The sequence below is a fragment of the Nannospalax galili genome, unplaced genomic scaffold (assembly GCF_000622305.1).
Source record: "Nannospalax galili isolate Female #2095 unplaced genomic scaffold, S.galili_v1.0 scaffold197, whole genome shotgun sequence".
NCBI lineage: Eukaryota > Metazoa > Chordata > Mammalia > Rodentia > Spalacidae > Nannospalax > Nannospalax galili.
Genome location: NW_008339846.1, coordinates 512,426 through 536,285, shown reverse-complemented (window position 1 = coordinate 536,285; position 23,860 = coordinate 512,426). Strand labels below are relative to the sequence as shown.

Sequence of the window (23,860 nt, the reverse complement as noted above, 5' to 3'; positions counted from 1 at the left end):
AGGGACATCTGTGGACAAAAGCTTGACTCGATAGGCCTTAACTTATATGACAGAATGCATGAACTCCGGTGGCGGGTTATGGGGGAGTACAGATGGGGGAGGGGGTCTAAATAGGATTAAGATGTATTGTGTGAAATGCACAAAAGTTCAATAAAATTATGCATTAAGAATAAAACAATGAAGTAATCAAATCTCTCAAAATGACACATTGGAATTGGGAGGCATGGATCACAAGAAGAATTACAGGATTAGAAGGTTACCCCCAGCTCTTATATATGAGTGAGAATGAGAAGCTTCTGGAACCTTGGCTGACCCCTTCACTATCCTCCTTTCCCAATTTGTGATCATAGGAGCCAGAGCTGATTGCCAACAGCCGATGGCTGTTGGAACCAGATGAAAGCCAGGGATGTGTGTGCACTTCCTACCATAAGATGCAAGGACCATGAATCTGGCTACAGGAGGTGTTAACATGAGAAGGAACAGTGGATAGAACAGTGAGTGGAAGGTGGATTCCGATTCCACGGGAATTTGGAAATTTAATACATGACAAAAGAAATTCTCCAGTTACCATCCATCTAAACACAAGGGGTAGCACACCAGACCACTAGACTCTACTGTGTCTGGGTCCATATTTTGCCCAATATGAGAATAAAGTACCCGTCACACTAAGGATCTTATGGCTTCACCCACATGTGTATTGTCTAGGGCCGCTGTGTGTTGGCCACTTTATCCCATGACAGAGCCAACGTGGCCATACCTTTGATAGGCTGGATGAAAAAGAAGAAGTTGGTTGGGATTGATTTGAAACAGAGATCAAACAGAAAATTCCTTCTAGGAATCTCCAAATCTAATCCATTTTGGAATGCATGGGATGGAGGTGAGATCTAAACTGGGAATATTTGCCGGATAAGAGTTTATACTGTGAACTATGCAATAGAATGTGATACATGGTAAAAATGAAATCCGCTTCATGGTAAAAATGAAATCCACTACACGGTAAAAATGAAATCCACTACACGGTAAAAATGAAATCCGCTACACGGTAAAAATGAAATCCGCTACACGGTAAAAATGAAATCCCCATGTGTCCCTTTCTTGGTTGGACACTGATGTTGGATAGAACGCATTTTACCTGTGATTTTATTGTAACATTGTTATGGTTTGCGGTATTTATTATTCTAGGCATACTATAAGATGTGTGTTTCTGAAGTCTGTCACTGGATACTGTAATTATTGTTAGAGTATGGGTGGACTTTTTAAGACATTTTAACAGTTGACTTGCAATCTGTAATAGTATCTAATTGCTTTCTCTAAAAAACTTCACACCTGAATCAAAGTAACTAAGTTGTCTGAGATGCTGCAATTCCTGGGTGTATATTACTGCACAAGGCCCCAGGACTTTCTCCTCCCCTGCTGAGGTCAAAGTTGGGTTCGTTAGTTCTCAGCTCTGTTCCCCGGGACACAGTCCCAGATGTGGCTGGAGTTTCTCCACTGTTCACCTTTCAGGTTTTACAGTTTTCAGTCAATATTGGGAGTGCTTTCACTGATCTAAGTGTCTTTAAACTTTTGCATGTTCCAGTCAGAATTTTAGATGATAGTCAGAGGGAACTGACTATCGTCAGAGGAACTGTGGCCCGATGGAGTCCTTGCATCTAGGTCACTATTATTTCCAAACATTAGAGTTCGGCTTGTTTCACACATGAAGGCATACATAATTCTAAGCATCCAGAGGTGCTTATGCTGCCTCCAGAAGACACAGCCCACAACACGGTCGTTGTTGTTCTTATTCGTGGGGAGAGCAGGAAACATGGAGATGTTGGAGCTCAGTATGCTTTGCTGTACTGTAATGAGCAGCCCACAAACTGTTTCCCAATGGATAACATATAAACTGCTGGAGGCAGACGTAGAAACCATTATTGTCATTAGTTACACTCTTCTTTTAGCTGGTAAACATGCAATTAGGTTATGTATCCCAGCAACCTTAGAGACACAGAATAAGGAGGGCGATTGGTACAGAAAAGGCTCAATCATATTAGTGGCATTCTTAAGGAACAGTAATGACCTGTGCCTCTGCGCATGACCAGCTTACTCAGCCCAGCCCTTTAATATTTAAGCACTTAATATTTCTCTTACTAAGTTTTATACATTTCAACTAGAAATAGAACCCAGCTGTAAAATATGCTAACTTCTTTTTGGTGTATAATTCCACAATCCATCACTCTTTATTTTATTGCCTAGTGATGACCCACAGAGAGAATAGTCAAAAACTCTGAGCTACAGTTACATAATCTCTGCAAATAAAAGCAAGGGTTATGGCTCTGTTGGCTGCTGCATTGGGAATACAGAGTCATACGCTCGCTGTTCTGGACGCTCTCCTCACTTATGACTCTTTGTTATACACAAGTGATCTCCCAGGGGTCGGGAGTAGACAGCTGCCTTCCAAAATATGGGCATAAGCCATGGCCCTAAAACTGCATGAACAATGCCTTACATTTTAAATGCCTGTTCAAATGGTAGACATTTAATAATGTTAATTGCTCACAATGAGTTCCATGGATGGTTATAGCATAAATAAAACATATTCTATTTCCACTGCATCAGTGGGACTTCTCTGAAATTCAGTCCCAGTCACCTCTTTAACTTAATACTTGCTTGCCTTACAAAGTGTGCTGATGTTCTGATTAGGTCTTATCTGTGCTGGATCATTTGCTACTGGGCAGTGGAGCCCAAGAACAAGCACTCACACAGTGTGCACCAAGTCTTGAGCTAGGGGCTTCCACATGAAGCCTCCCTCAGTCCTCAAGTAGAACACGGAGGTCCGTGTTTTTGCCACCAGTTATGAAGCTGAAGGCCTGGAACAGACCTCAGGAAATCAAGGATATTCTTGGACAATTATGGATATCCTAATTAAGCTGGAAATAGTATTTTAAAGAAAAAAGCAGGGTGAGGAGTGACTTGTGGCTTATGGAAGTGACTTTTCAACAGAAACCTAGATAATAAAGTGACATTTAAACTTGAGATTTGCCTTCCAGGTAGAGGCAACAGAATTTGGTAAGGTCCTGAAGAGCTCAGGTCTATTTTAAACTGTATAAAACGTTAGTGAGGCCTGAGCCTAGAGTCTCCCCCTAAGAAGCTGGAGAGGGCAGCAGATCCCCAGGACACCGGAGGTCATATTAAAGATGCGAGGCTAGCTAGAGTGTTCTGTGGGCACGTGGACTAGGGGGTGAAGAGGTCGGTGCTGTGCTCCCCACATGTCCCTGCACCTGGGCCTGGGTGAGGGCATGTCAGCTTTCAGGATCCATCTTCACACCCCTTCCACTGTGCTCACAATTTCACAGGGCTGAGGTGAACCATCTTAAGTACAGATAGACAAACCAACATCCAGTCACTGAAAATATCCCCAACACCTAAGTTTAAATAGTTATTTAAGTTATGGAGGCAAGTGATTTCCATAGACTCAAAATCCAATTTATTGTGCATACCAAGAGAAGTCAAGAATTTCTTAAACTATATTTTACTTTACATATTTTTCTATATTTGTAATGCCTTGAAGGTGGAGATGTGATTATTGGGTGGCCCCAAAACGGAATAATGTAACAAAACATACCATTACCTGGGGAAGCTTTCTACCATTTTAGTGCAATTTTAAAGTAAAAGCAACCAATTATTTTATCACATATATAGAGCTGATAACAAAGTTTTAGTTGTGTCAAGTTAGTGTTTCCAGACATTCCTCAGTGTAAGTTCATCTACTGAGGTCCAGTCAGCCTATCTAGAGTCCCTCACTTCAGGGAGGTCAGAACTCTTCACCTGGCAGTGATCAGTTGCCAACATTTCTTCAGCTAAGATTGGGGTCTGCTGTCCCTTTCCCCAGTTCAATGATGGATTTTTGTCTGCTTGAGTCTGCATGGGTCTTGTGCATGCTGATACCATTGCTGTAGATTCATCTGAGCAGGGTACCAGGAGCCTGTAGGGCTCTACTTCCATGTGGTCATGCACCTCCTCCATGGCTCTTAAAATATTTCTGCCCCCTATGCTGAAATGGTCCCTGAGCCCTGGGTGGGTGAAGTTTAATATAGGAGTCCTGTCCAAGGACCAACACTCTGCAGACTCTTAATCTCTATGCTTTGGCCGTTTGTGACTTTCTGTGTTCCTGGACCTCTGTCACATGAGGAAGCTTCATTGATGAGAACTGAGAGATTCATTAGTGTCCTCTTCTTTACCCCTGTTCTATGTTCTGTGAGCCTTAGAGTAGAGGTTGCATCATAGATGTGTCACTTAGCCCTGGGCAATTCATAGCCAATGACTGTGTGTGATCAGCTGTGGTACTTGGTGATAGTCTCCATCTGATGCAAAAGAAGCTTCCTTGATGAGTGGTGACTGGGATTCTGTCTGTAATATAAGGATATGTATTCTGCACATAGTAAGAAATTACGTTAGTCTAGGGATGTGAGAGTCTTGGGGTTTTCTCTAAGATCTAGGACCACTCCGGCCATGTGTATTTGACTATGTTTAGAGTACCACACCTGAGTTTCCTCCCATTGAGTGGGCTGTTAGTCCAATTAGGTAGCTGTTGATTGCCCCCAAGATAAAAGTGACACTACTGCACCAATGTCATATGTTGTGCTGGTAATTGATGTAGTTATTTGGTCTTGAAGCTGGTGTTGGATCATCCATTAAGGTTTTGCCTTGGCATCTTCATAGAGCTCTCCAAAGCTGAGAGCTGCCTTCAGGGGAAGTGGCTGTCAGGTCAGTTCCAGCTTCAAGTTCTGGGAGGCCACCAAGGGCTGTGGCTATTGCTTGGAACTAAATCAAAAGGACAATACAACACACACATGCACACGCATGCGCACGCGCGCGCGCGCACACACACACACACACAAACCATCGGGGATAGTTTAAAAGTAGTCTTAAGGGGGGACATTTATAGCTCTAAGTGCCTACATTAGAAACTCAGAAAGAGCACAAATAAATGAGTTAACAACTCAAGACCCTGGAAGGACAAGAACAAACCAAACCCAAATCCAGCAGATGGGAAGAAAGGACAGAAATCCGAGCAGGAATTAACGAAACAGAGACAAAACAACACTAAGAATCAATGAATCTAAGCGCTGGTTCTTTGAAAAGATAAACAAGACAGACCCTTAACTCAGTTTACCAAAAGAAAGAAAGAGCAAATACAAATCAATAAAATCAGAAACAAAAATCATCTCAACAGACACTAAAAGATCTAGAACATTATAAGGGAATTCTTGAAAAAAAAAAATCTATACTTTACTAAATTTGAAAACCTGAAAGAAATGGACAAGTTTCTAAATTCATGGAAACCACCAAAGCTAAACTAAGAAGAGATCAACAGCTTAAATACACCCATAACAAAGAAATTGAAGCAGTAATACAAAAGCTCCCACTGAAGAAAACCCAGGCCCAGATAATTCACAGCAGAACTCTACCAGACATTTAAAGAAGGCCCACAACTAATACTACTTAAATTATACAAAAAAGTAGAGAGGAAGAACTTCCAAACTCTTTAAATGAAACCAGCATTACTCTAATACCAAAACCAGGTAAACATGCAGCAGAGAAAGAAAACTATGGGCTCACATAATTCATAAACATAAACCCAAAGATTCTCAACAAAGTATCTGCAAACTGCATACAGGCACACAGCAAAAAGATCACCCACCGTGATCAAGTTGGCTTTATTCTAGAGATGGTTCACTATACATATGGCAATAAATACTATAAATCATATAAATAGACTCAGATAAAAATCATATGGTCATATCAATAGATGCAGAAAAGGTCTTTGACAAATATCCAAATGCATTTATGTTCAAAGTCCTAGAGGGAATTGGACTGGAGGGAACATACCTCAACATAATTAAAGCCATATATAACAAACCCACAGCCAACATCATTCTAAATGGAGAAAAACTGGAAGCATTCCCATTGAAATCAGGAACCAGACAAGGATGCCCACTATTTCCATTTCTCTTCGATAAGTGCTTGAAACTCTTGCTAGAGCAATAAGACAGGAGAAGGAAATTAAAGGAGTACTAATTGGTAAAGAAGAGGTCAAACTATCACTTTTTGCAGATGATAAGATACTATACCTAAGAGATCCCAAAATCCTACCAGAAAACTTCTAGAAATGATCAACACTTTCAGCAAAGTGGCAGGTTATAAAATCAATTTACAAAACCCAGCAGACTTTCTATAGAGCAATAACAAGCAAACAGAGAATGAGCTCATAGAAATTCTCACAGTATTTTCAATCAAATAAAATACTTAGAATTAAATCTGACACAAGACACTAAAGATCTCTACAATGAAAACTTTAATATTTGAAGAAAGAGATCGAGGGAGACACAACAAGATGGAAAGACCTCCCTTGTTCATAGATATGTTGAATTCATATTGTGAAAATCCCATCCTACCAAAAGCAATGTACAGATTCAATGCAATGTCCATAAAAGTCCTCATGACATTCTTCACAGAACTAGAAAAAACCATCCTAAAATTCATTTGGAAGCACCAAAGACCCGGATAGCCAAAGCAACCCTAAGCACTAAGAGCAATGCTGGGAGGATTACTATACCAGATCTCAGACTATATTACAGAGCTATAGTAATAAAAACAGCATGATACTAGCACAAAGACAGACATATAGACCAACGAAACACAATAGAAGACCAAACATGAGTACACACAATTTCAGTCACTTGATATTTGACACAGGTGCCAAGAACCCATAATGGAGGAAAGACAGCATCTTCTACAAATGGTGTTGGCAAAACTGGATCTCCACCTGCAGAAGAATTAAACTAGATCCTCGTCTTTCACCCTGCAAAAATGTCAACCCCAAATGGACCAAAGACCTCAATGTGAAACTTGAAATTCTGAAACTGTTAGAAGAAAACATAGGCAGTACCCTACAAGATACAGGTGTAGTAAAGGACTTTCTAAATCAGGACATCAGTTGCTCAGGGATTATGGTCAATAATCCACAAGTGGGACCTCATTAAACTAAAAAGCTTCTGTACAGCAAAAGAAACAACCAAGGAAGTGAAGAGAAAACCCACAGAAATGGAGAAAATCTTCACCAGTGACACATCTGATGGCATATTAATATCCAGAATATACAAAGACCTCAAAAAACAAGGAATCAAAACATCATCTAATAAAAAGATGGGCTATGGATCTGAACAAAGAGGTCTTAAAAGAAGAAATAAAAATGACTAAGAAATACCTTAAAGACTGTTCGAATCCTTAGTAATTAGGAAAATGCTAACCAAAACCACTTTAAGATTTCATCTTACTCCAGTCAGACTGGCTAAGATCAAGAGAATAAATGATTTCAAATTCTGGTGCAGATGTGGGAAAGGGGAACGCTCATCCTCTGCTGGTGTAGTGCAAACTTGTGAAATCCCTCAGGAAAGCAAATGAACCTACCATATGATCTGGTTATACCACTCCTTGGCATACATACAAAGAACTCATCCTACTGCACAGACACTTGTACATCCATGCATGTTGCTGCTCTTTTCACAACATCTAAGAAATAGAAACAACATAAATGTTCAACTTACAAATGGATAATTGAAGTGTGGTACACTCACATAACAGAGTTCTGTTCATTGGTAAAGAAAGACAAAGTCATGAAATTTGCAGGGAAATGGGTGGAACTAGAAACGGTTTCACTAAGTGAAGTAACAGACTCAGAAGAACAAGTGACATATGTTCTTTCTCTTTTGTGGATCTTAGCACCAAATATTTATATGTGAGTAGCTATCCTATGTAACTGTGGCAGCCAGGACAATGGAAAGGAGTCATGGAAGTAAAGGGAACCAAAGAGACAGGGGCTGTAGGCAACAGGTGCTACCAAGGGGAAATGGAGAAACCGGGGTGTGTAATGGGGAAGGGAGAGGGAAGGCTATACAAGGAAGAAGGAACTCAAGAGAGGGGGGATGATAGGAAACAGATATTTCAAGGGGTAATGGGAAAAGAGAGGGTTCTTTAACTGGGGAGGGAAGGGGGTGGGTGAGACAGGAGAGAATGACTAGAGATAAATAATGCTGAGGTAGTGTGAAAAGCCAGAGGGAAATGTATTAGTTCAAAAGTCCACTGAAAAAATACAGATACAATATCTGAAACCTCTATCTGAGTGGTTGGTCAGGAGACTCCCAAAATAACTCAGGCCATGGCCACAGCCCTTGATTACCTCTCAGAACTTGAAGGTAAGACACTATTGCTGAAGAGAGGATGTAGTTCAGACACAGGACTTGGAGAAACGGAGCTGGGACTGAGCTGGAAACCTCTTCACTGAAGACTGGATCTCAAAGTTCTGGAGGACACTATGTGAACTGCTAAGGAAAGTCACTCAATGGTCCAACCTCAATTTTAAAGCCTAATAACCACAATACTGGCCAGCACAGCGAACTGTATTAATACAGTGGCACTTTTATCTTTGGGCTAATCAACAGCTACCTAATTGGGCTTAAAGCCCAATTAATTGTGAGGCAACTGTAAACATAACCAAATACAGATGGCTGGAGAGGTCATAGATCTTAGAGAAAACCATATGTCATATCCCTAGACGAATGAAATTTTTTATTATATTTTAACATGGATCCTTATATTCACAGACAAGTATATCAGACACCACTCATCATCTAGTAGAGATTTCTGAAACCAGTCCCACACAGAGAAGTGTCTGTGAGATGCCCAACCCTAAGTGACATGTAAACAATGGAACCTCCATACCTAAAGCTCACAAAACACAGTGGAACTGAGGGTAGAGAGAATCCTAATGTGTCTCTGAACTCTCTTCAGTGACGCTCAAGCAATAGAGGGCGATGCACACAGGCGGTCACAACTGGCCAAAGTATGGGCAATAAGAGCCTGCAGAGTGCATGTCCCTGGATAGGACTCCAATATTAAACCTCTCCCACACAGGGATCAGGGAACGCTGCAGAAGATGGGGCAGAAAGACCACAAGGGCCAGAGAAGGAGCTGCATGACCATAAGGAAACAGTCTTCCAGACTCCCGGGAACTTGCAAACTCCGTCATATACAAAACCAGCATAGAACTGGGGGAAATGGACTGAAGGCCCAACCTCAGCTGAGGAACTACTGGAAGCTGATCTCTACTGGGTGAGGAAGCGTTGGTCTTCTTTAAGGGAGTGATGCTAGGCAGGCTGAACAGCCTCCAGTGGATGAACTCACATGGAGAGACAGCTGGGTACACAAATTTGACTTGATAGGTTTTAATGTATAAACAGAATTCATGAAATCCTGTGGGAAGGTTAAAAGGGGCGTGCAGATAAGGAAGTTCTAAATACAATTAAAATGTACTGTATGAAAAAAATAAATAAAAGAAAACCAGATACAACAGGCTACTCTGCTCTGAGCCTGCATCAATGGAAGGCTCCAAAGACCTAACCCTCACTTGTCCTTTCTTTTTCTCTTGGGGTTGGGCTTTGCTTAAATATCCACTATAAAAATAGGTTTAGGCATCCCTGTCCTTGAGTCATTCCCTGATGTGAACCATCCCCAAAGTCAGTGAGCAAAAGGATCCCACTCTTCTCTCGTGTCATGGTGCCCTTCTGGGGACATTCAGGCAGATCTTGTCATAAGGAGTCCTCTGACCACACTGGCTTGGAACATGACCACCATGACCCCATGACTTTTACAGCAAACATTTGCCATATGACTGACCACAGTGAGGAAGCCCATGACTCCTGTCGTCTGATGTCAGGAGCAGCACTGCTTCCTATGAAGGGAACACCACACAGTGACCAGAAGGGAAACGTGCTGCTCTGTCCCCCCGCCAGCTTCCTGGTGTGCCGCCCCAGACCAAGGACACAGGTGCTTTCCTGCTAAATTCTTTGCACATTTTCTAACATTTTGAAAAATATTTTTTTAATATTTCTCATTTTTATTTTATGTGTATGAGTGTATTGCCTGCATGCATGTGAGTGCACCTGTTTCGTGCAATGCTGCAGAGGTCAGAAGAGCACTTCAGATTCCCCTGGAAGTGGAGTTAAGGACGGTTCGTAGCCGCCACGTGGGTGCTGGGAATTGAACCCAGGTCCTCTGCAAGAGCAGTCAGTGCTCTTAACCGCTGAGCCAGCTCTCCAGCCCCACATTTTCCAACATTTAAGCTCATTCAGCTCTTTACAGAAAAAATATAATACAGTGAAATTGAATGGACACAGTTTTGTAGAGAAAATGCTGAAACCCGATTTCTAGACCTGTCTAAACTCTACCTGGCTTGGAGTATTGGCAATGGTACAATACCACTTTGAATCTTAGTTTCATTACTTCAAAAAGGAAGAAAGAAAGAGAGAGAGAGGATAGAGGGAGGGAGGGATGGAGAGAGGGATGGAGGGAGGGATGGAGGGAGGGAGGGAGGAAGGAAGGAAAGAAGGAAGGGGAGGCAGGAAAACCCATATATTTGTATAGTTAAATTTCTCTACCTGTGTAATTCTTTTTGTGTGGTTATGTTCCAATTGCAGCTGATATTAAGCTCTTATAAAAATCTGTATTCAGTTCAAGCACAAAAGTTCACCTTGTGAAATATGCTCTGATCTATTTCTGATGATGATAGACACTTTTCCATGTAATTTTTTTTTACCGTTACATTTATTCCTAAGTAATCAGCAGAGACTTCTGAAATTATCCAGCACGTTCAGGTAGCTTCCCACAGCTGTCATGAACTCCCTAATCACAATCACTGGGAGCACGGACTGCTGGTTACCTGGAGACCTGACTAGTGGGCTATGTTTCTCTCAAAGCTCATTTCATTTCTTCCGTCCACTCTCAGGTGTGATCACTCATGTTCTGCTGTTTTCTCAATTTTCTGGCTCAAGAAAATTTCTCTATCAGTTGAGAACTTGGCAGTATTTCAGTTTTCTGGGATTTATTGGGTGCCTTAGAAAAATCTCTCAATGACTAGAGTTTCCAGGGAATTCCTGGGGCTTGTGGCTGGAAATGCAGCCTAGTACAATTCAAACCAGTTCCCCGAACAAGTCTCCAACCATGGGCGGGAACTCTTAAACACAACTGAGCTTCGTAACATTTACAAGGTATTCTGGTAAATGTTTGGAAGCAAGAGAATAATTTAATTTGAGAAGTTTTATCTATTCTATACAGTATTGCCTTAAAAATCATGCTTCATTGAAATTTGCAGCTATCAAAATACCTGAAAGCAAATCCTGAGCTGAGTCTATCACTCTCGAGTCCAGCCTTGGAAGACAAAAGAAAAATGAGGAGGAACCCAATAGAGGGATGCTTCTGGAAGCCCTTGTCAGGAAATTCCAATGGGCTCTCATATGAACATTTGAAAATTGCCCTGTTCCGACTTTTTTCTAGTTCCCTGTCTAGAACTTGTAATTCTAGTTCCTCTTGAGTTTACTTCTCCTTCACATCTCCCATTCATAATTCAAGGACTTTCTTTTCCCCTTAGAGATAGGAGTTATGCAATTTGGGAGTCTTTTAGATAGACCCAAAGAAGGGGTACTATACTTGCCTCACCCTGCGTCCCTGTTCAACATGGAAGAAGCCAGAGCGGTCAGCATCCCTATTCTTACTTTTCACCTTTCCTGCTGTAGTCCTTATAAAACCAACTTGGAAATGTGTACTTTTATGTTTTTGGAAAAGCTTATGTGGATTTGAAATGATGTTTTCCTTCAGTGTTTGGAATTTTCCTGTGGTGTCCATTTCGTAGGAATTGGCTAGGCAGCTAGGGTAAAAAGACCCCAAAGAAATTTATCCAGTTTCTTGGCTAAAAGTCAAAATGTCCTTGGGCCTGTTAGCAACATACTCTGTTCCATAGGCCAAAAATGTCAAAAGTATTTGGGAGCTTGTATCTAATCCTTAAAAGATTTTAGGGTTACCTCTTCAGAGGGGGGATGTTAGGGTAGCCAAAAGCCCCATAGAAATAAGTAAATGAAAGAAGAAAAAAAAGGAAAAGAAAAAAGTTGTGGGGAGATGTGGGAGGTGTTGGAAGGGAGGGAGTGGGCATGGATTGGATCAGAACACCTTATATACATGTATGAAAGTCTCAATAAAGTTTTTGTAAAAGTTAAAAATAAATCATGCTTTATACAGGGAGACCTAAATTTCATGTAAATATAATGCCAAATATAGTGAAGAAATCATGTCTTTAGCAAAAAGTTTAATTAAAATAATTTTTTAAATCTATGTGTTTAAGTGTTTTGTCTGCGCTTACCCGTGCGCACAACACCTGTGGAGGTCAGAAGAGGGTGTCGTTTCCCTGGGTCCCCTGAAACTGGAGTCACGGACAATTGTTAGCCAATATGTGGGTTCTGGAAACCCAACCCAGATCTTCTTTGAGAGCAACCAGTGCTCTTACCACTGAGTCATCTCTCCAGCCCCTAGCTACTGTGTCAATCCAAGGATAGAACTTGCCTGATGACATGCACAAGATCAAGTCAGATCAAATCCCAGCATGGAGGAGGAAGATGGGCAGGAAGTCCCACCCCCAGCGGAGGAGTTACTGGCAATTGATGGCTTCTGGGAAGGGGGAATCAGTTTCCTTCAGAGATGCAGTAGTGGAGAGGTTACTCACGCTCCAGTGAACTGCCTTACACCTGCACACATACAGGAAGCACTAAATCCTATTAGATCTCAGAGAAAGCCCTACAACTGTCACATCTCTAGACAAACAAATTTCTTCCTATTTTCCAATAGTATAGATCCTTATATTTATGGACAAGTATGCCAATCACCCCTCATCAAGGAAGCTTCTTTTGCAACAAACAGAGACTGTTTCAAAGTTCCACAACTAGCTACACAAAGAGAATAAGTGTCTGTGAGAGGCCCACCCCCAAGTGACACATCTACAAGGGAACCTCTGTACCTAAGGCTCATGGAACATAGTGGACCTGGGGTGGAGAAATATTAATTCATGTCTCAACTCTCATCAGTGAGGCTTCCTCGTGCAACAAAGGGTAAAGAACATAAAAGGTCACAACTGGCCAAAGTCTGTAGAAAAAGAGACTGCAAAGTGCATGTCCTTGAATGAGACTCCTACATGAAACCTCACCCACCAGGACTCAGGGACCATTGGGGAAGATGGGGACGGAATCATTATGAGTCGGAGGTGGTGCATGACTATAAGGAAACAGAGTCTTACAGGCTCCTGTGGATTTGCTCATGTGAATTTACAGCAGTGGTAACAGCATGCACCAGGCCCATGCAAACTTAATCAGACAAAGCCCAGCCTAGAACTTGGGAAATGGGCAGCAGGTCCAACCTTAGCAGAACTACTGGCAGCTGATCACTGCTGGGTGAGGGAGAGTTGATTTTCTTTAAGGGAGTGTCGCTAGATAGACTGAACAGGCTCCAGTGGGTGAACTTGCACTGAAAGACATCTGGGTATATAAACTTGACTTGATAGGCCTTAACATATGTAACAGAATACATGAAATCTGGTGGGTGGCTATGGGTGCAGATAGGGGAGGGGTCTGAATATGATTAACATGTATGAAATCCACAAAAATTCCATAAAAATATACATTAAAGAACAAAAGAAGGCAGTCACTGAACTTTAGAGTGTCTGGTGACAGTCAGTGGAAGGTGAAGGGAAACGTCACCCCAGGGAGGTGAAATGGCTCTATCAAGTGCCTGCTGTCAGGCTATGCAGAGGCCATGCCCACGTCTTCCAGTGTGAGCTTGGGAGTCACCCCTAAATTAGATGCAATACAGTAGTTTTAGGAAACGATCTGAAAGAATTTATAGTCGTGTGTGTGATAATTGCATCTAGTGGAGAATGGCTTCTGCTGGCAGAGTGACGGGTGTGGCTCCCCCTCCTTCCAGTGAAACTGCAACCTAGCTACTGCAAGTCTTTCTCTCTCTCGTCTGTCTCTCTCTCTCTGTCTCTTTCTCTCTCTCATACACCTCGCGTGCGCGTGCACACACACACACACACACACACACACACACACACACATTTAAAATCATTGCAAACCATCCCAAGGCCGTAAAGTAATAGACAAGTGGCTATTGAATAAAATTAACAGATTTTAAAAGATTACTGAAATTTTGCAACATTTACTGTGTTTGCTGGTCATGCTCAGCGTGACAGCATTCTATGTATGTGGATACGAGGTAAGAAATCCCTACCACTGCCCGTCCATTCTAGGGCTATAGTTTCAGTTCAGAAGTGGCAAATCCTGTGTTCATCATGCTCTTGATCCACATTGCAGGCAGCTCTGGGCACGGTGTGAGAACAGCTTTCTCTTCTCCCCAGAAGCCCTTACTTAGGATGGAAACTATTCCAGGTTCGATAAGTCAGACATGACAAACCTTAATTACCCTAATACCAGGCTCCTGTGGGTGCAGATCACAGGTCAGGGTGGTTTGAATGAGAATGTCCCCCATAGGCTCCAAATGTTTGGACATTCTGTCCCCAGTTGGTGGCACTGTTTGGGGAGGTTTTAGAAGGTGTGGCTATCCTGGAGGAAGCGCGTCACTGGGGATGGGCTTAGAGAGTTCTTAACCTTGCCAGATCTCCAGTCGCTCTCTTGCTTCCTGTGCCTGTGTGATGATGTGAGAGCTTAGCTTCTGCTGCTCTTGCTCCAGCCTCCTCCAGCCACCACGCCTTCCTGCCATGATGGACTGTAATTCCTCAGGAACCGTGAGCTCAAATAAACCCTCCCTTCTATAAACTGCTTGGGCCAGTGTTTCTATCACAGCAACAGAAAAGTGACTGATACAGCATCAGAGCCCAGTCACAGAGGGCAGTTCCCTGGCCTCTTCATCAGTCAGAAGGCAGGAGAACGCCCTGTGCAAAGTTCTCAAAAACAAGGACAAAATCTGCCAAGCACTTCAGGAAAGCACTCCGAGCGACTTCACACAGCTCCATTCTCCCCTTGTTCTTCCTTGGAACTTCCGAGAGTGTCTAGAATGTTCTGAGAAGACAGCATCCTGAGATGGGGAGGCAGTGGAAGGCACGCCCCCAACTCTGTGGCAGGCCCGCCATTGAAAAGAACGGGCTTCGGGTTTCACTGTCTCCCAGCACATTTGATTCCCCAGAGTATAAAGCACCTTTAATGTGGTGAAAGACAGTCAGACACAGTGATGACCAAGACCCAGCCTGTTCATGAAGCTCAGGGAAAGGTCAAGGTGATTCATTGACTTCTGTATGTATACCTGTGACTTTGTCAGTGAAAACTCACTATGAGCAATTTGGTGTAATATGTGGGTATTTTGCACCACCAGACTCCAGATAAGCTGAAAACCAGTTCACAGTGATCCTGCCTAACAAACCAGTAATGACTAACTTCCATCGAATACACCCAAATCATAATGAGACTCCACATGTTCTAGAACGGCCAAAATAGAAAAGATGGTGGGGCTGGGGGTATAGCTCAATAGGTAAAGCACTTGCTATGTAAGTGTGAAGACTAGAGTGTCGTCTGGATGCCCAGAACCCAAGTGAATGCTGGGAGGCCACTCTCTACTTCCAGTCTCAGAAGTGGGGACAGGATCCCCAGAGCAAGCTGCCTAGCAAGATTAGGGGTGTCACCGAGCTCCTGGTTTGACGGAGACCCTGCCTCAATGAATAGGGTTGAAGAGTTATGGAGGATAATTCCTGACATGAACCTCAGGCCTACATACCCCCCCCCCCCCGACACACACAGAGGCTCACACAATTGTGTGCACAGTAGCACAGTGCTCCCACACATATGCAAAACACACACACCCACATGTGCACCTCACACACACATGCAAGGAAAAAAGGAAAAAAGAGAAGATGAGTAATAGGTGTTTGGAACAAGGATGTGAAGAAAGTGGCTGGAGCACAATACAATGGTGCAGCCGCTGTGGAAAACAGAGAGGAAGGGCCTTACGATGTCGAGAGTCCACGTGGCCAGTGATTATACACCCAGGTTTATACCCAAGAGAAATGAAAACACATGTTCACACAAAACAAGCTCATAGCAGCACTGCTCACAAGGAAGTGTAAAGAGTGGCCATATTGGCTTAGTGGAAGACCAATAAGCAGGGCAGGTATCCGATGGATTATTATTGTGCAATCAAAGTGAACAAGGCTGGGGGGAGGGGGATAAGATCGAAATATATTGTATGAAACTCTCAAGGAATTAATTTAAAAGGTAGTGAAACAGGCCACAACATGGATGACATTTACAAGCATCAGGCTAAGTGCGACGCTGCCCAACTTGGCTTTTCTGTTGCTGCGATAAAGCTTTTTGACCAAAAGCAGTACGAAGGGAACCGGTTTATTTTAGCTGATACTTCCAGGTCACAGACCATCACTGACAGAAGTCAGGGTGGGAATTCAAGCAGGAAAAGAAGCAGACACCATCCAGGGACGCTGCTTGCTGGCCCAGTCCCCGGCTCACTCCCTACTGGCTGTCTTACACAGCTCAGCCCCACCTGTTTGGGGACTGAGAAGAGCAGACCTACTGTGGATGTGGGCACTACCATCCCGTAGGCTGGGGTCCCAGACTGTATAAAATAGGAAAAGTAGACTAGAGTACCGGGATCCATCTCCCTGCTTCCTACCTACAGATGCAATGAGATCAGTCACCCCAGGTTCCCCCATCACGATGAAAAGCATCCTCCAGCTATGATCCCCAGTGAACCCTCCCCTCCTTCCCTCCTTCCTTCCCTCCCTCTCTCCTTCCTTCCTTAGTTTCCTCCCTCCTTCTCTCCCTCTCCTTCCCTCCCTCCCTCTCTTCCTTCCTCCCTCCTCTCCCTCTCCTTCCTTCTCTCCCTCTCCCTCTCCTTCCCTCCCTCCCTCCTTCCCTCCCTTCCCTCCTTTGGTTGCTCCTGTCAAGGGTATTACCACAGTAACAAGTTAAGTAATTAATAAACTGAATGAGGGACGATAGTCACAAAGATCATGTACTGTGTGCTTCTGTGTGAGAAATGACCAGCTCCGCAGAAGACAGACAGAGATGAAAGAGCCAACTGATGGGACCCACCTATGAAGGGGGGGGTGACATAAAGGGTTTCTTTTGTAGCTTATGTAACTGCCTATAATTTAAGTTGGAGCATTCGTTGCACATTTACGATTACACAGAACCCTACAGAATTATGCCTTCTGAAGTGAGGGACTCTTGGTTACGTCCATTACAGGTCAGTCAATATTTTTTTTTAAAGAAAACAGTATTTATCTCTGACTTAATAGATTAAGTGGATGAAGAAAGATGATGCCCTTAACAAATTTTTTGAGCATACATTCTATAAGTTAATGTCAATGTTTCTCCAGTTTTATCATTACCTCTAGCCTGGGAGGTCAAGTCACTAAACATTTTCAATATCCGAAAGGAAAAAAACAGGGCTTTTAATCCTTCCTTTGACCTTTAAAATGTTTTATATTAGCAGACGCATCTTACTGTACTTGTGACAGACGCAGCACAGATGTGTCAGTTGGTACGGAATACAGCGTAGCTGATACAGCGTCTTGCCGGAAAGTGCAAAATCAGACGCATTTTGAATCAAGATACCTGGCGGCTGCAGTGCGCTGTTTAGCAATACTTCAGGGTGAGGATCGCCTATCTGGTGTCGAATTCTTAGATTTAACACAGAAACGCGGTCTCTCAAGTTCCCCGGGTGGTGTCATTGGAGGGTTCCTTGGTTGAGCACCCTCACCAACCACATCACTGCTTGCTAGCCCTCCACTTCTGGGCATCACATCCCACCTTTGAGACCTGAGCCTGGCCCTGGCTTTTAGACACTGACCCCCTGAACTGGTTAGCTTTGGTCAACTTGACATGAACAAGAGACACCTGAGGAGAGGGGGCCTCAACGGAGGAGTTGTTTCTGTCAGATTGGCCCGTAGCCACGTCTGTAAAGAATTTTCTTAACTGTTAATTAATGCAGGAGGGCCCAGCCCTCTGTGGGCGGTACTGTCCCAGAGCTGTGTAAGGATGGTTACTGAGCAAGCCCATAGGCAGTGCTCTTCCATGGATACTGCTTCAGGTCCCATCATGGCTTTAATAAATGATGAACTGTAACCTGTAAGTCAAATAAGTCAAAACCTCCAAGTAGGTTTTGGTCAGAGTCTTTTATTACAGCCACGGAAAGCAAACTAGGACACCTACCAAGGCGGGACGAGGCATGCTTCCTGGGCTCTCCTCCCATGGGTACTTTTGTTCCCTTGCCTGAAGTGAAACCACCTGTCCCCTGCCTCTCCAGTCAGTATGTCCTGGGATTCAGAGCTGGCAGGTTTTAGTGACATGGTGCTGAAGGCCATTTGTTATTGAAACCATTGCTCTGAGTGGGAATCTGAAGTACCTTGTGCTGATTTATTTTTTCGTCTTCTCTATGAATATTTATTCATTTTCAGTAGGACAACACCATCAACTCTCTTTCCCAGTGTGAATAAAAGTCCCCCCAAACTTTCCATCTTTAGCCCCCTAAACAGCCACTCCTTGCCCACCTCTGCTTCTGATCTAACATCCCGTTGAACTATATTAGCAACTTAACCTAAGTTATTCCATCTTTCTCAGAATAGCTATTTTAATAGTGACCTCTTTTCACTTATGGGAAATATTTAAAAAGAGACAACAGCCTTGAGTTCCAAGAAAGAGCTCAACCACAAACGAGTGGAACGTGCTAATCTCAGACATTCTACATCTGGCTAGCTGCTTGTTTTCACTTCTCTAACTCGCTTGCTATTTTAGGTCACCTTGACACAGAGTATAAGACTACCCTATTATTGTATGACCACCTGGTAACTGCTGATTTCATACTTGTTATGGCTAGGAAGTTGACCAATTTTAAAATTACAAAGGTGATTGCCAAGTTATATGACTGTATCACTTGTCTGTATAATGATTGGTTGTTGATTAATAGATTCAAAGTTCTGCTATGTTGTACAAACCTGATTGGTTCACAAGTATCCTGTTTGAATAATATTTCTGTAATCCTATAAAAACTCTGACCCGACAATCATCAGGGATGCGTCTACTCCTGAGATAGACAGCCCGGCCAGTCGAAATAATAAACATTTACCTTGCTGCTTTTCTTAAAGTGGTGCTGGTGATTTTTTTTTCAAACTCTGACATATAACACTATGACTAACAGACAAAAAAAAAACCTTTTAAATGTATTACCCTAGCAAACCACCCAGTCTCACCAATCAAAAGGCTAAGCATGTTATCAGACAGCATTTGAGACCTATAGTAAGAACCCATCCGCTTTGCTGTGACCTGCCTACTGAATGTGTCCTCCAATGTATTTGAAGTGTCTTGATTTATGACCTTTCTTTGTTCTGTTACTATAAAAATGTAAGGCACTGTTACCATGAGGGAACATGGTATTTGAGGTGACCTGAATCTAATGTTCCTGGGCCATAGTCACTCATATTTAGCTCCAGAATAAACCATCTCTTTATTCTTTAAGGTGAGAGCTGTTTATTTCATTGACACCATGTTCCTCAAAAAATTGCCAGATATTATTAGGAAATTAAATTCTGAGGGCTGGGCTATGAGGCACAGGTGTCAACCTATAGGTTGGAAATTGTGTTTTCTCACACTGCTCAGTCACCGTCCTCCCTGACTGAATGATACAAGGCACTGTAATCTTAAGCAGTTTGTTTCCAAACTTATTCTCATCCTGTATGTTAAGCAGAAAGCACATACAACATTTCTCACTAGGCACAATTCTGTCTATAGCAAGCTGTAAGTGTACTGGCGAGAAAGAAATCGATTGCTGAGGCCTGGACACCAGGCATAAATACTTTAAATAAAATGTGCTTAAGATGTGCTCCAGGAACAGTCCCCAAACCCCGATGGAGGAGAGTTTGGAGCTGGCTTTATAAGAATGGATAAGCACAGAAATCAGCTTGTCCACACAAAGACTTTATCACAACTTCAAAAATCTCCCCTGTAGACCCGGACACGGCTGTGCAAAACCATGTGGCCCATCCATATTGCACAAAAAAGCATCAAACTTGACCTCATCACGAAATTGACAATTAGATTCCCCCTTCTCCTGCCCTACAAAATCCATCACCACACTATCTCCTGCCTTCTTGATGGCTGAAAGGACAGAAAATCTGTAACTGATGTCATAGTATTAACATCTATGCACATCAGGAAGTGAACCCATATCAAGAAGAGGAATTCTGTCATATGTGTTAAGGCCTATCAAGTCAAGCTGTGTCCCCAGATGTCCCTTGGTGTGAGTTCATCCACCGGAGCCTGGTCAGCCTCCTAGTGTCACTCCCTTATAGACCAACTCTCCCTCACCTAGCAGTGATCAGCTGCCAATAGTTCCTCAGCTAAGGTTGGGCTTCTTACCCATTTCCAGACACCTGGAAAAATCTACATATATGACAGAATGCATGAAATTCAGTGTGGGGGTACTTTAGAGGGATGCATGCAGATAGCAGAGGTTGTCTGAATATGATTAAGATGTGTTATATGACATGTGCAAACATTCAATATAAAAACATCGTTAAAAGAAGAAGACAAAAGCTTCCACTGGCTCTTGTCTCCTTTTAGAGAGCTGCCTCAGAGAGAAATCCTGTGGAAAAGCCAGGCAAATCTGAAGAGCTCCCCTGAGAGCGGAGATCTACCCAGACTTCAGCTGAATCTGAGAGTCAGCCTAATAATGGCCCTGAAAGGTGCTAGCATCCTCTGCTCACAGATTTGAAAGCTGGGGGCTGGGGTGATGCCAGCTAGGGGGCAATCCCCCAATCCTCCACTCCTGAGGCTAGTTGAGATCACATTTGCTGTGATGATCTGCAAGCAAATATCACAAAACTGTACTTGTGAATTTGGAAGGTCAATGGTGAAGGTCAAGTAATTTCTCTTCCCAAAGCCACATATCATTGTTTACCACCCAGAGAAAACCCTTTGTTTGGTCCTTCCTCAGGTCTCTCTCCTCCATCAATCACACACTTAAAACCTTCGCTATCAACTGCCATCGAGTTCAAAGAGAGCCAGAAACTTCAAACTGATGTCAGCTAGCTTCAATTATGGGGTAGGTCCCAGAGAGTAATTCAGCTATCAGATTAAGGCTCTGCCTCTGGGAAAGCAGGGTCATCAGTGGGCCTGCATACTCAGGCTGACAGCACCGTCCCAGCCTCTACAGGCAGATCCAGGTGCCTGAAGGCACGGCCCACAGATGCCATCCTTCCTCCGACTGAGATCTTTGTGAACAAAAGGCAAGGAAGAGATGTCTTCATGTTGTACCCCACATGAGCGGTTTCCTTAGTTAAGGAAGACGTATTTTCCTGTGAGAATGTGGAAGAAATCAGTCACAAGTTTTCATGCTTAACAAGAGTCCCAAGTAGCCACCACCCTAGGTCTGGCAACGCCAATGTCCATTCTCAAACTGAAAGTGTCTTAAAAATAGAAGCAAAAATGAGGTCAGCTCATATCAAATTCCACCAAAAAGTAGAATACTAATATTTTAAAAATATTTTTGTGAGATTTAACATTTGCATGAACTTAATAATTTTAAGGATCTGGCTGCAAATGTCCTTTCAGCATCTAATACTGTCACACATATACAAAATGTCTTATGAGACATGGAGACTGAAATTCCCCTTTCCAAGGAGGAAATGGAGCATCAGACAGACTGGAAGCATTGTTGAGAGATGCCATCCGTGTCCAAAAACATTTGGCAAATATTTCACAACCTCAAGAGCTAGAAGGCTTCTGACGCTATATTTTCACTCTGCTAAATTGCATGTTGATCATCTGTATCTAAGATTAATTTTTACCTTTCCCTCTAAAATATGGAAATATCTTAAGCTAATTAAAAGAGAATCCATTGAGATTTCTGCTCAGGTAAGCCTGAGAGATGTGTGCTATGATGGCTAATCTTGATTGTGGACTTGGCAGGATTTAGAATCACCATGGAAACAATTCTCCAGGCACATCTGGGAGGGATTTCTAGATTAGGTTAACTGAGCTGGGAAACACACTCTGAATATAAGTGTACTGTTCCATGTGCTGGGGACCTAGACTGTACAAAAAGGGAAAGGTAGCTATGCACTGGCATTCGTCTCCTTCCGCTTCCTGATCTGACCCAGTTCAAGTTCCTACCAGGATGACCTCCCCGCCACGATGGACTGTCCCCTCAAACTGTGAGACACAATAAAGCACCTTTTCCTTACATTGCTTTTGTCACAGCAACAAGACAGGTACCTAAGACACAGGGTCTCACCTTGGTCGTGTTCCTTACTGTGGGCTTAGCAAACCCGAAACATGAAGCCGGGGCAATGTGTAGGTCAGATACTCGGAGAGGGGAAGCGTGCAGATAGAGTCAGAATCTGACAGGAACAGTGCGGCCCCAGCATCCTGTATGGCCTGACCTGTAAACACGCTGTCCTTTTCAGACGGACAGACACACTGTTTTCATAGTTTCAGTCATTTCATCAAATAAGCCATTGAGCACTGTGGGCCATTCCAAAGGAAGACATTTCTCCAGTCCCCATTGTGAGCCCGTCCATCACTCACATATCCAGACCTGCTCACAGCCTCTTATGTATCCTTCAAACAGAGGTGCTCTTTCATTATTTTTGTAGAGCATAAAAAGGAATGGGCAGTGTTCTATCAGCCATGGGAGAGAGCACAGCATAGTTTAATAGTCTTTAAATTTATTTTTATTTTATGAAAATGAACGTTTTGCATACACATGTGTAAGTAATGTGTGTGATGCCCACAGAGGCCAGAAGAGTGCTTTGAATCCTTTGGAACTGGAGTTATGGATGGTTGTTAGCCGCTATGTGAGTGCTGGGAGTCAAACCCAGGTCCTCTGCAAGAGCAGCCATTGAGGCTTCTCACAGTATATTTTAAAAAGTTACTTAGCAAAGTTCACTTGTTGTGCACAGCAAAACAGGTGACGACAGCCCACGACCAGCAGTGTTTTTCCTCCCCTTTCCCCCATCACCATCGGCACCACTACACTCCAACTGGGCAGCAAGCACCATCTGTACTCACCAAACCTTGGCAGGTGGAGAGTGCCACCGAGGAGCTCTCCTGTGACCGTAAGGAGCCCTGATAGAAGCAGAAGTCCTCCAGTGGGAACATCTGTGTAGACTTGGTACCTCCTCTCCCCAGAGTCTGCACCATGAACCCAGGGGCCACCAAGCTGCTGGCAGCTTTCAGGTCCAGGTGGAAGTCATGCTTGGTGCCCATCAGGCGCAAGTGAAGGGCGTCTCCTCCTGGCTGGGCCAAGGCCCTCCGCCGCCGTTGGTGGTGCGTTATGTCATGGGATACATAATCCCCCCTGTGGTCCACCTCGTAGGCTGACACCAGGTCATACTCTGAAAACCAGAGAGGGAGAGAGGTTGAGTTCTTGGAAAAAAAAATTCACTTCTTTAGAGGAGAACCTACTACTGCCATTCTCTAACTGTGTCATAAATCTTTATGCTTATGCCCACAGAGAAGCACAGCTCTCACCTCTCACCAAAGAAAATTCTTTTTGGCTCTATGGAAGTCCACAACTGATAAAAGTGTAGCGAATAAGTGATTGTGGGTGCACAGTGCCAGCTGATACATCAGCCACCTGACCACTACACCTAACACTCAGGGGAACATCACGGAAGCAGGGGCAGAAAGACTGCAAGAGATGGAGGACTGGGAAACCCACTACTGGACAGTGTTCTCTAGACATGGCAAGGATGGTGTGTCCATGACATCTCAGCAATCAGGTGCATAATGACAGCACTAGTTGACATGCCAACATGGACGGGAGAAAGTTTACAAGTTCTACAAGCAATCAGTGGTACTGAGAGAGAAACAATGAGTCTTCTCCAGGGACAAGCTCCCTGGAAGGTTATCCAATTCCAAGTCATCAGCTCTAAACACATGTACATAAGAGCAACCCTGAACAGACTTAGAAG

The 23,860-nt window shown here is 43.3% G+C and overlaps 1 protein-coding gene across 1 annotated transcript in view; it reads right to left on the bottom strand.

Annotated features, from left to right (window-relative positions):
- Positions 1 to 23,860, bottom strand: part of Adamts16 (ADAM metallopeptidase with thrombospondin type 1 motif 16) — a 161,503-nt gene that overhangs the window by 130,208 nt on the left and 7,435 nt on the right. The window contains exon 3 of the mRNA XM_008834569.3: positions 22,956 to 23,281. Within this exon, the coding sequence (XP_008832791.1) occupies positions 22,956 to 23,281 (326 nt within the window). The remainder of the gene's footprint in view (positions 1 to 22,955; positions 23,282 to 23,860) is intronic.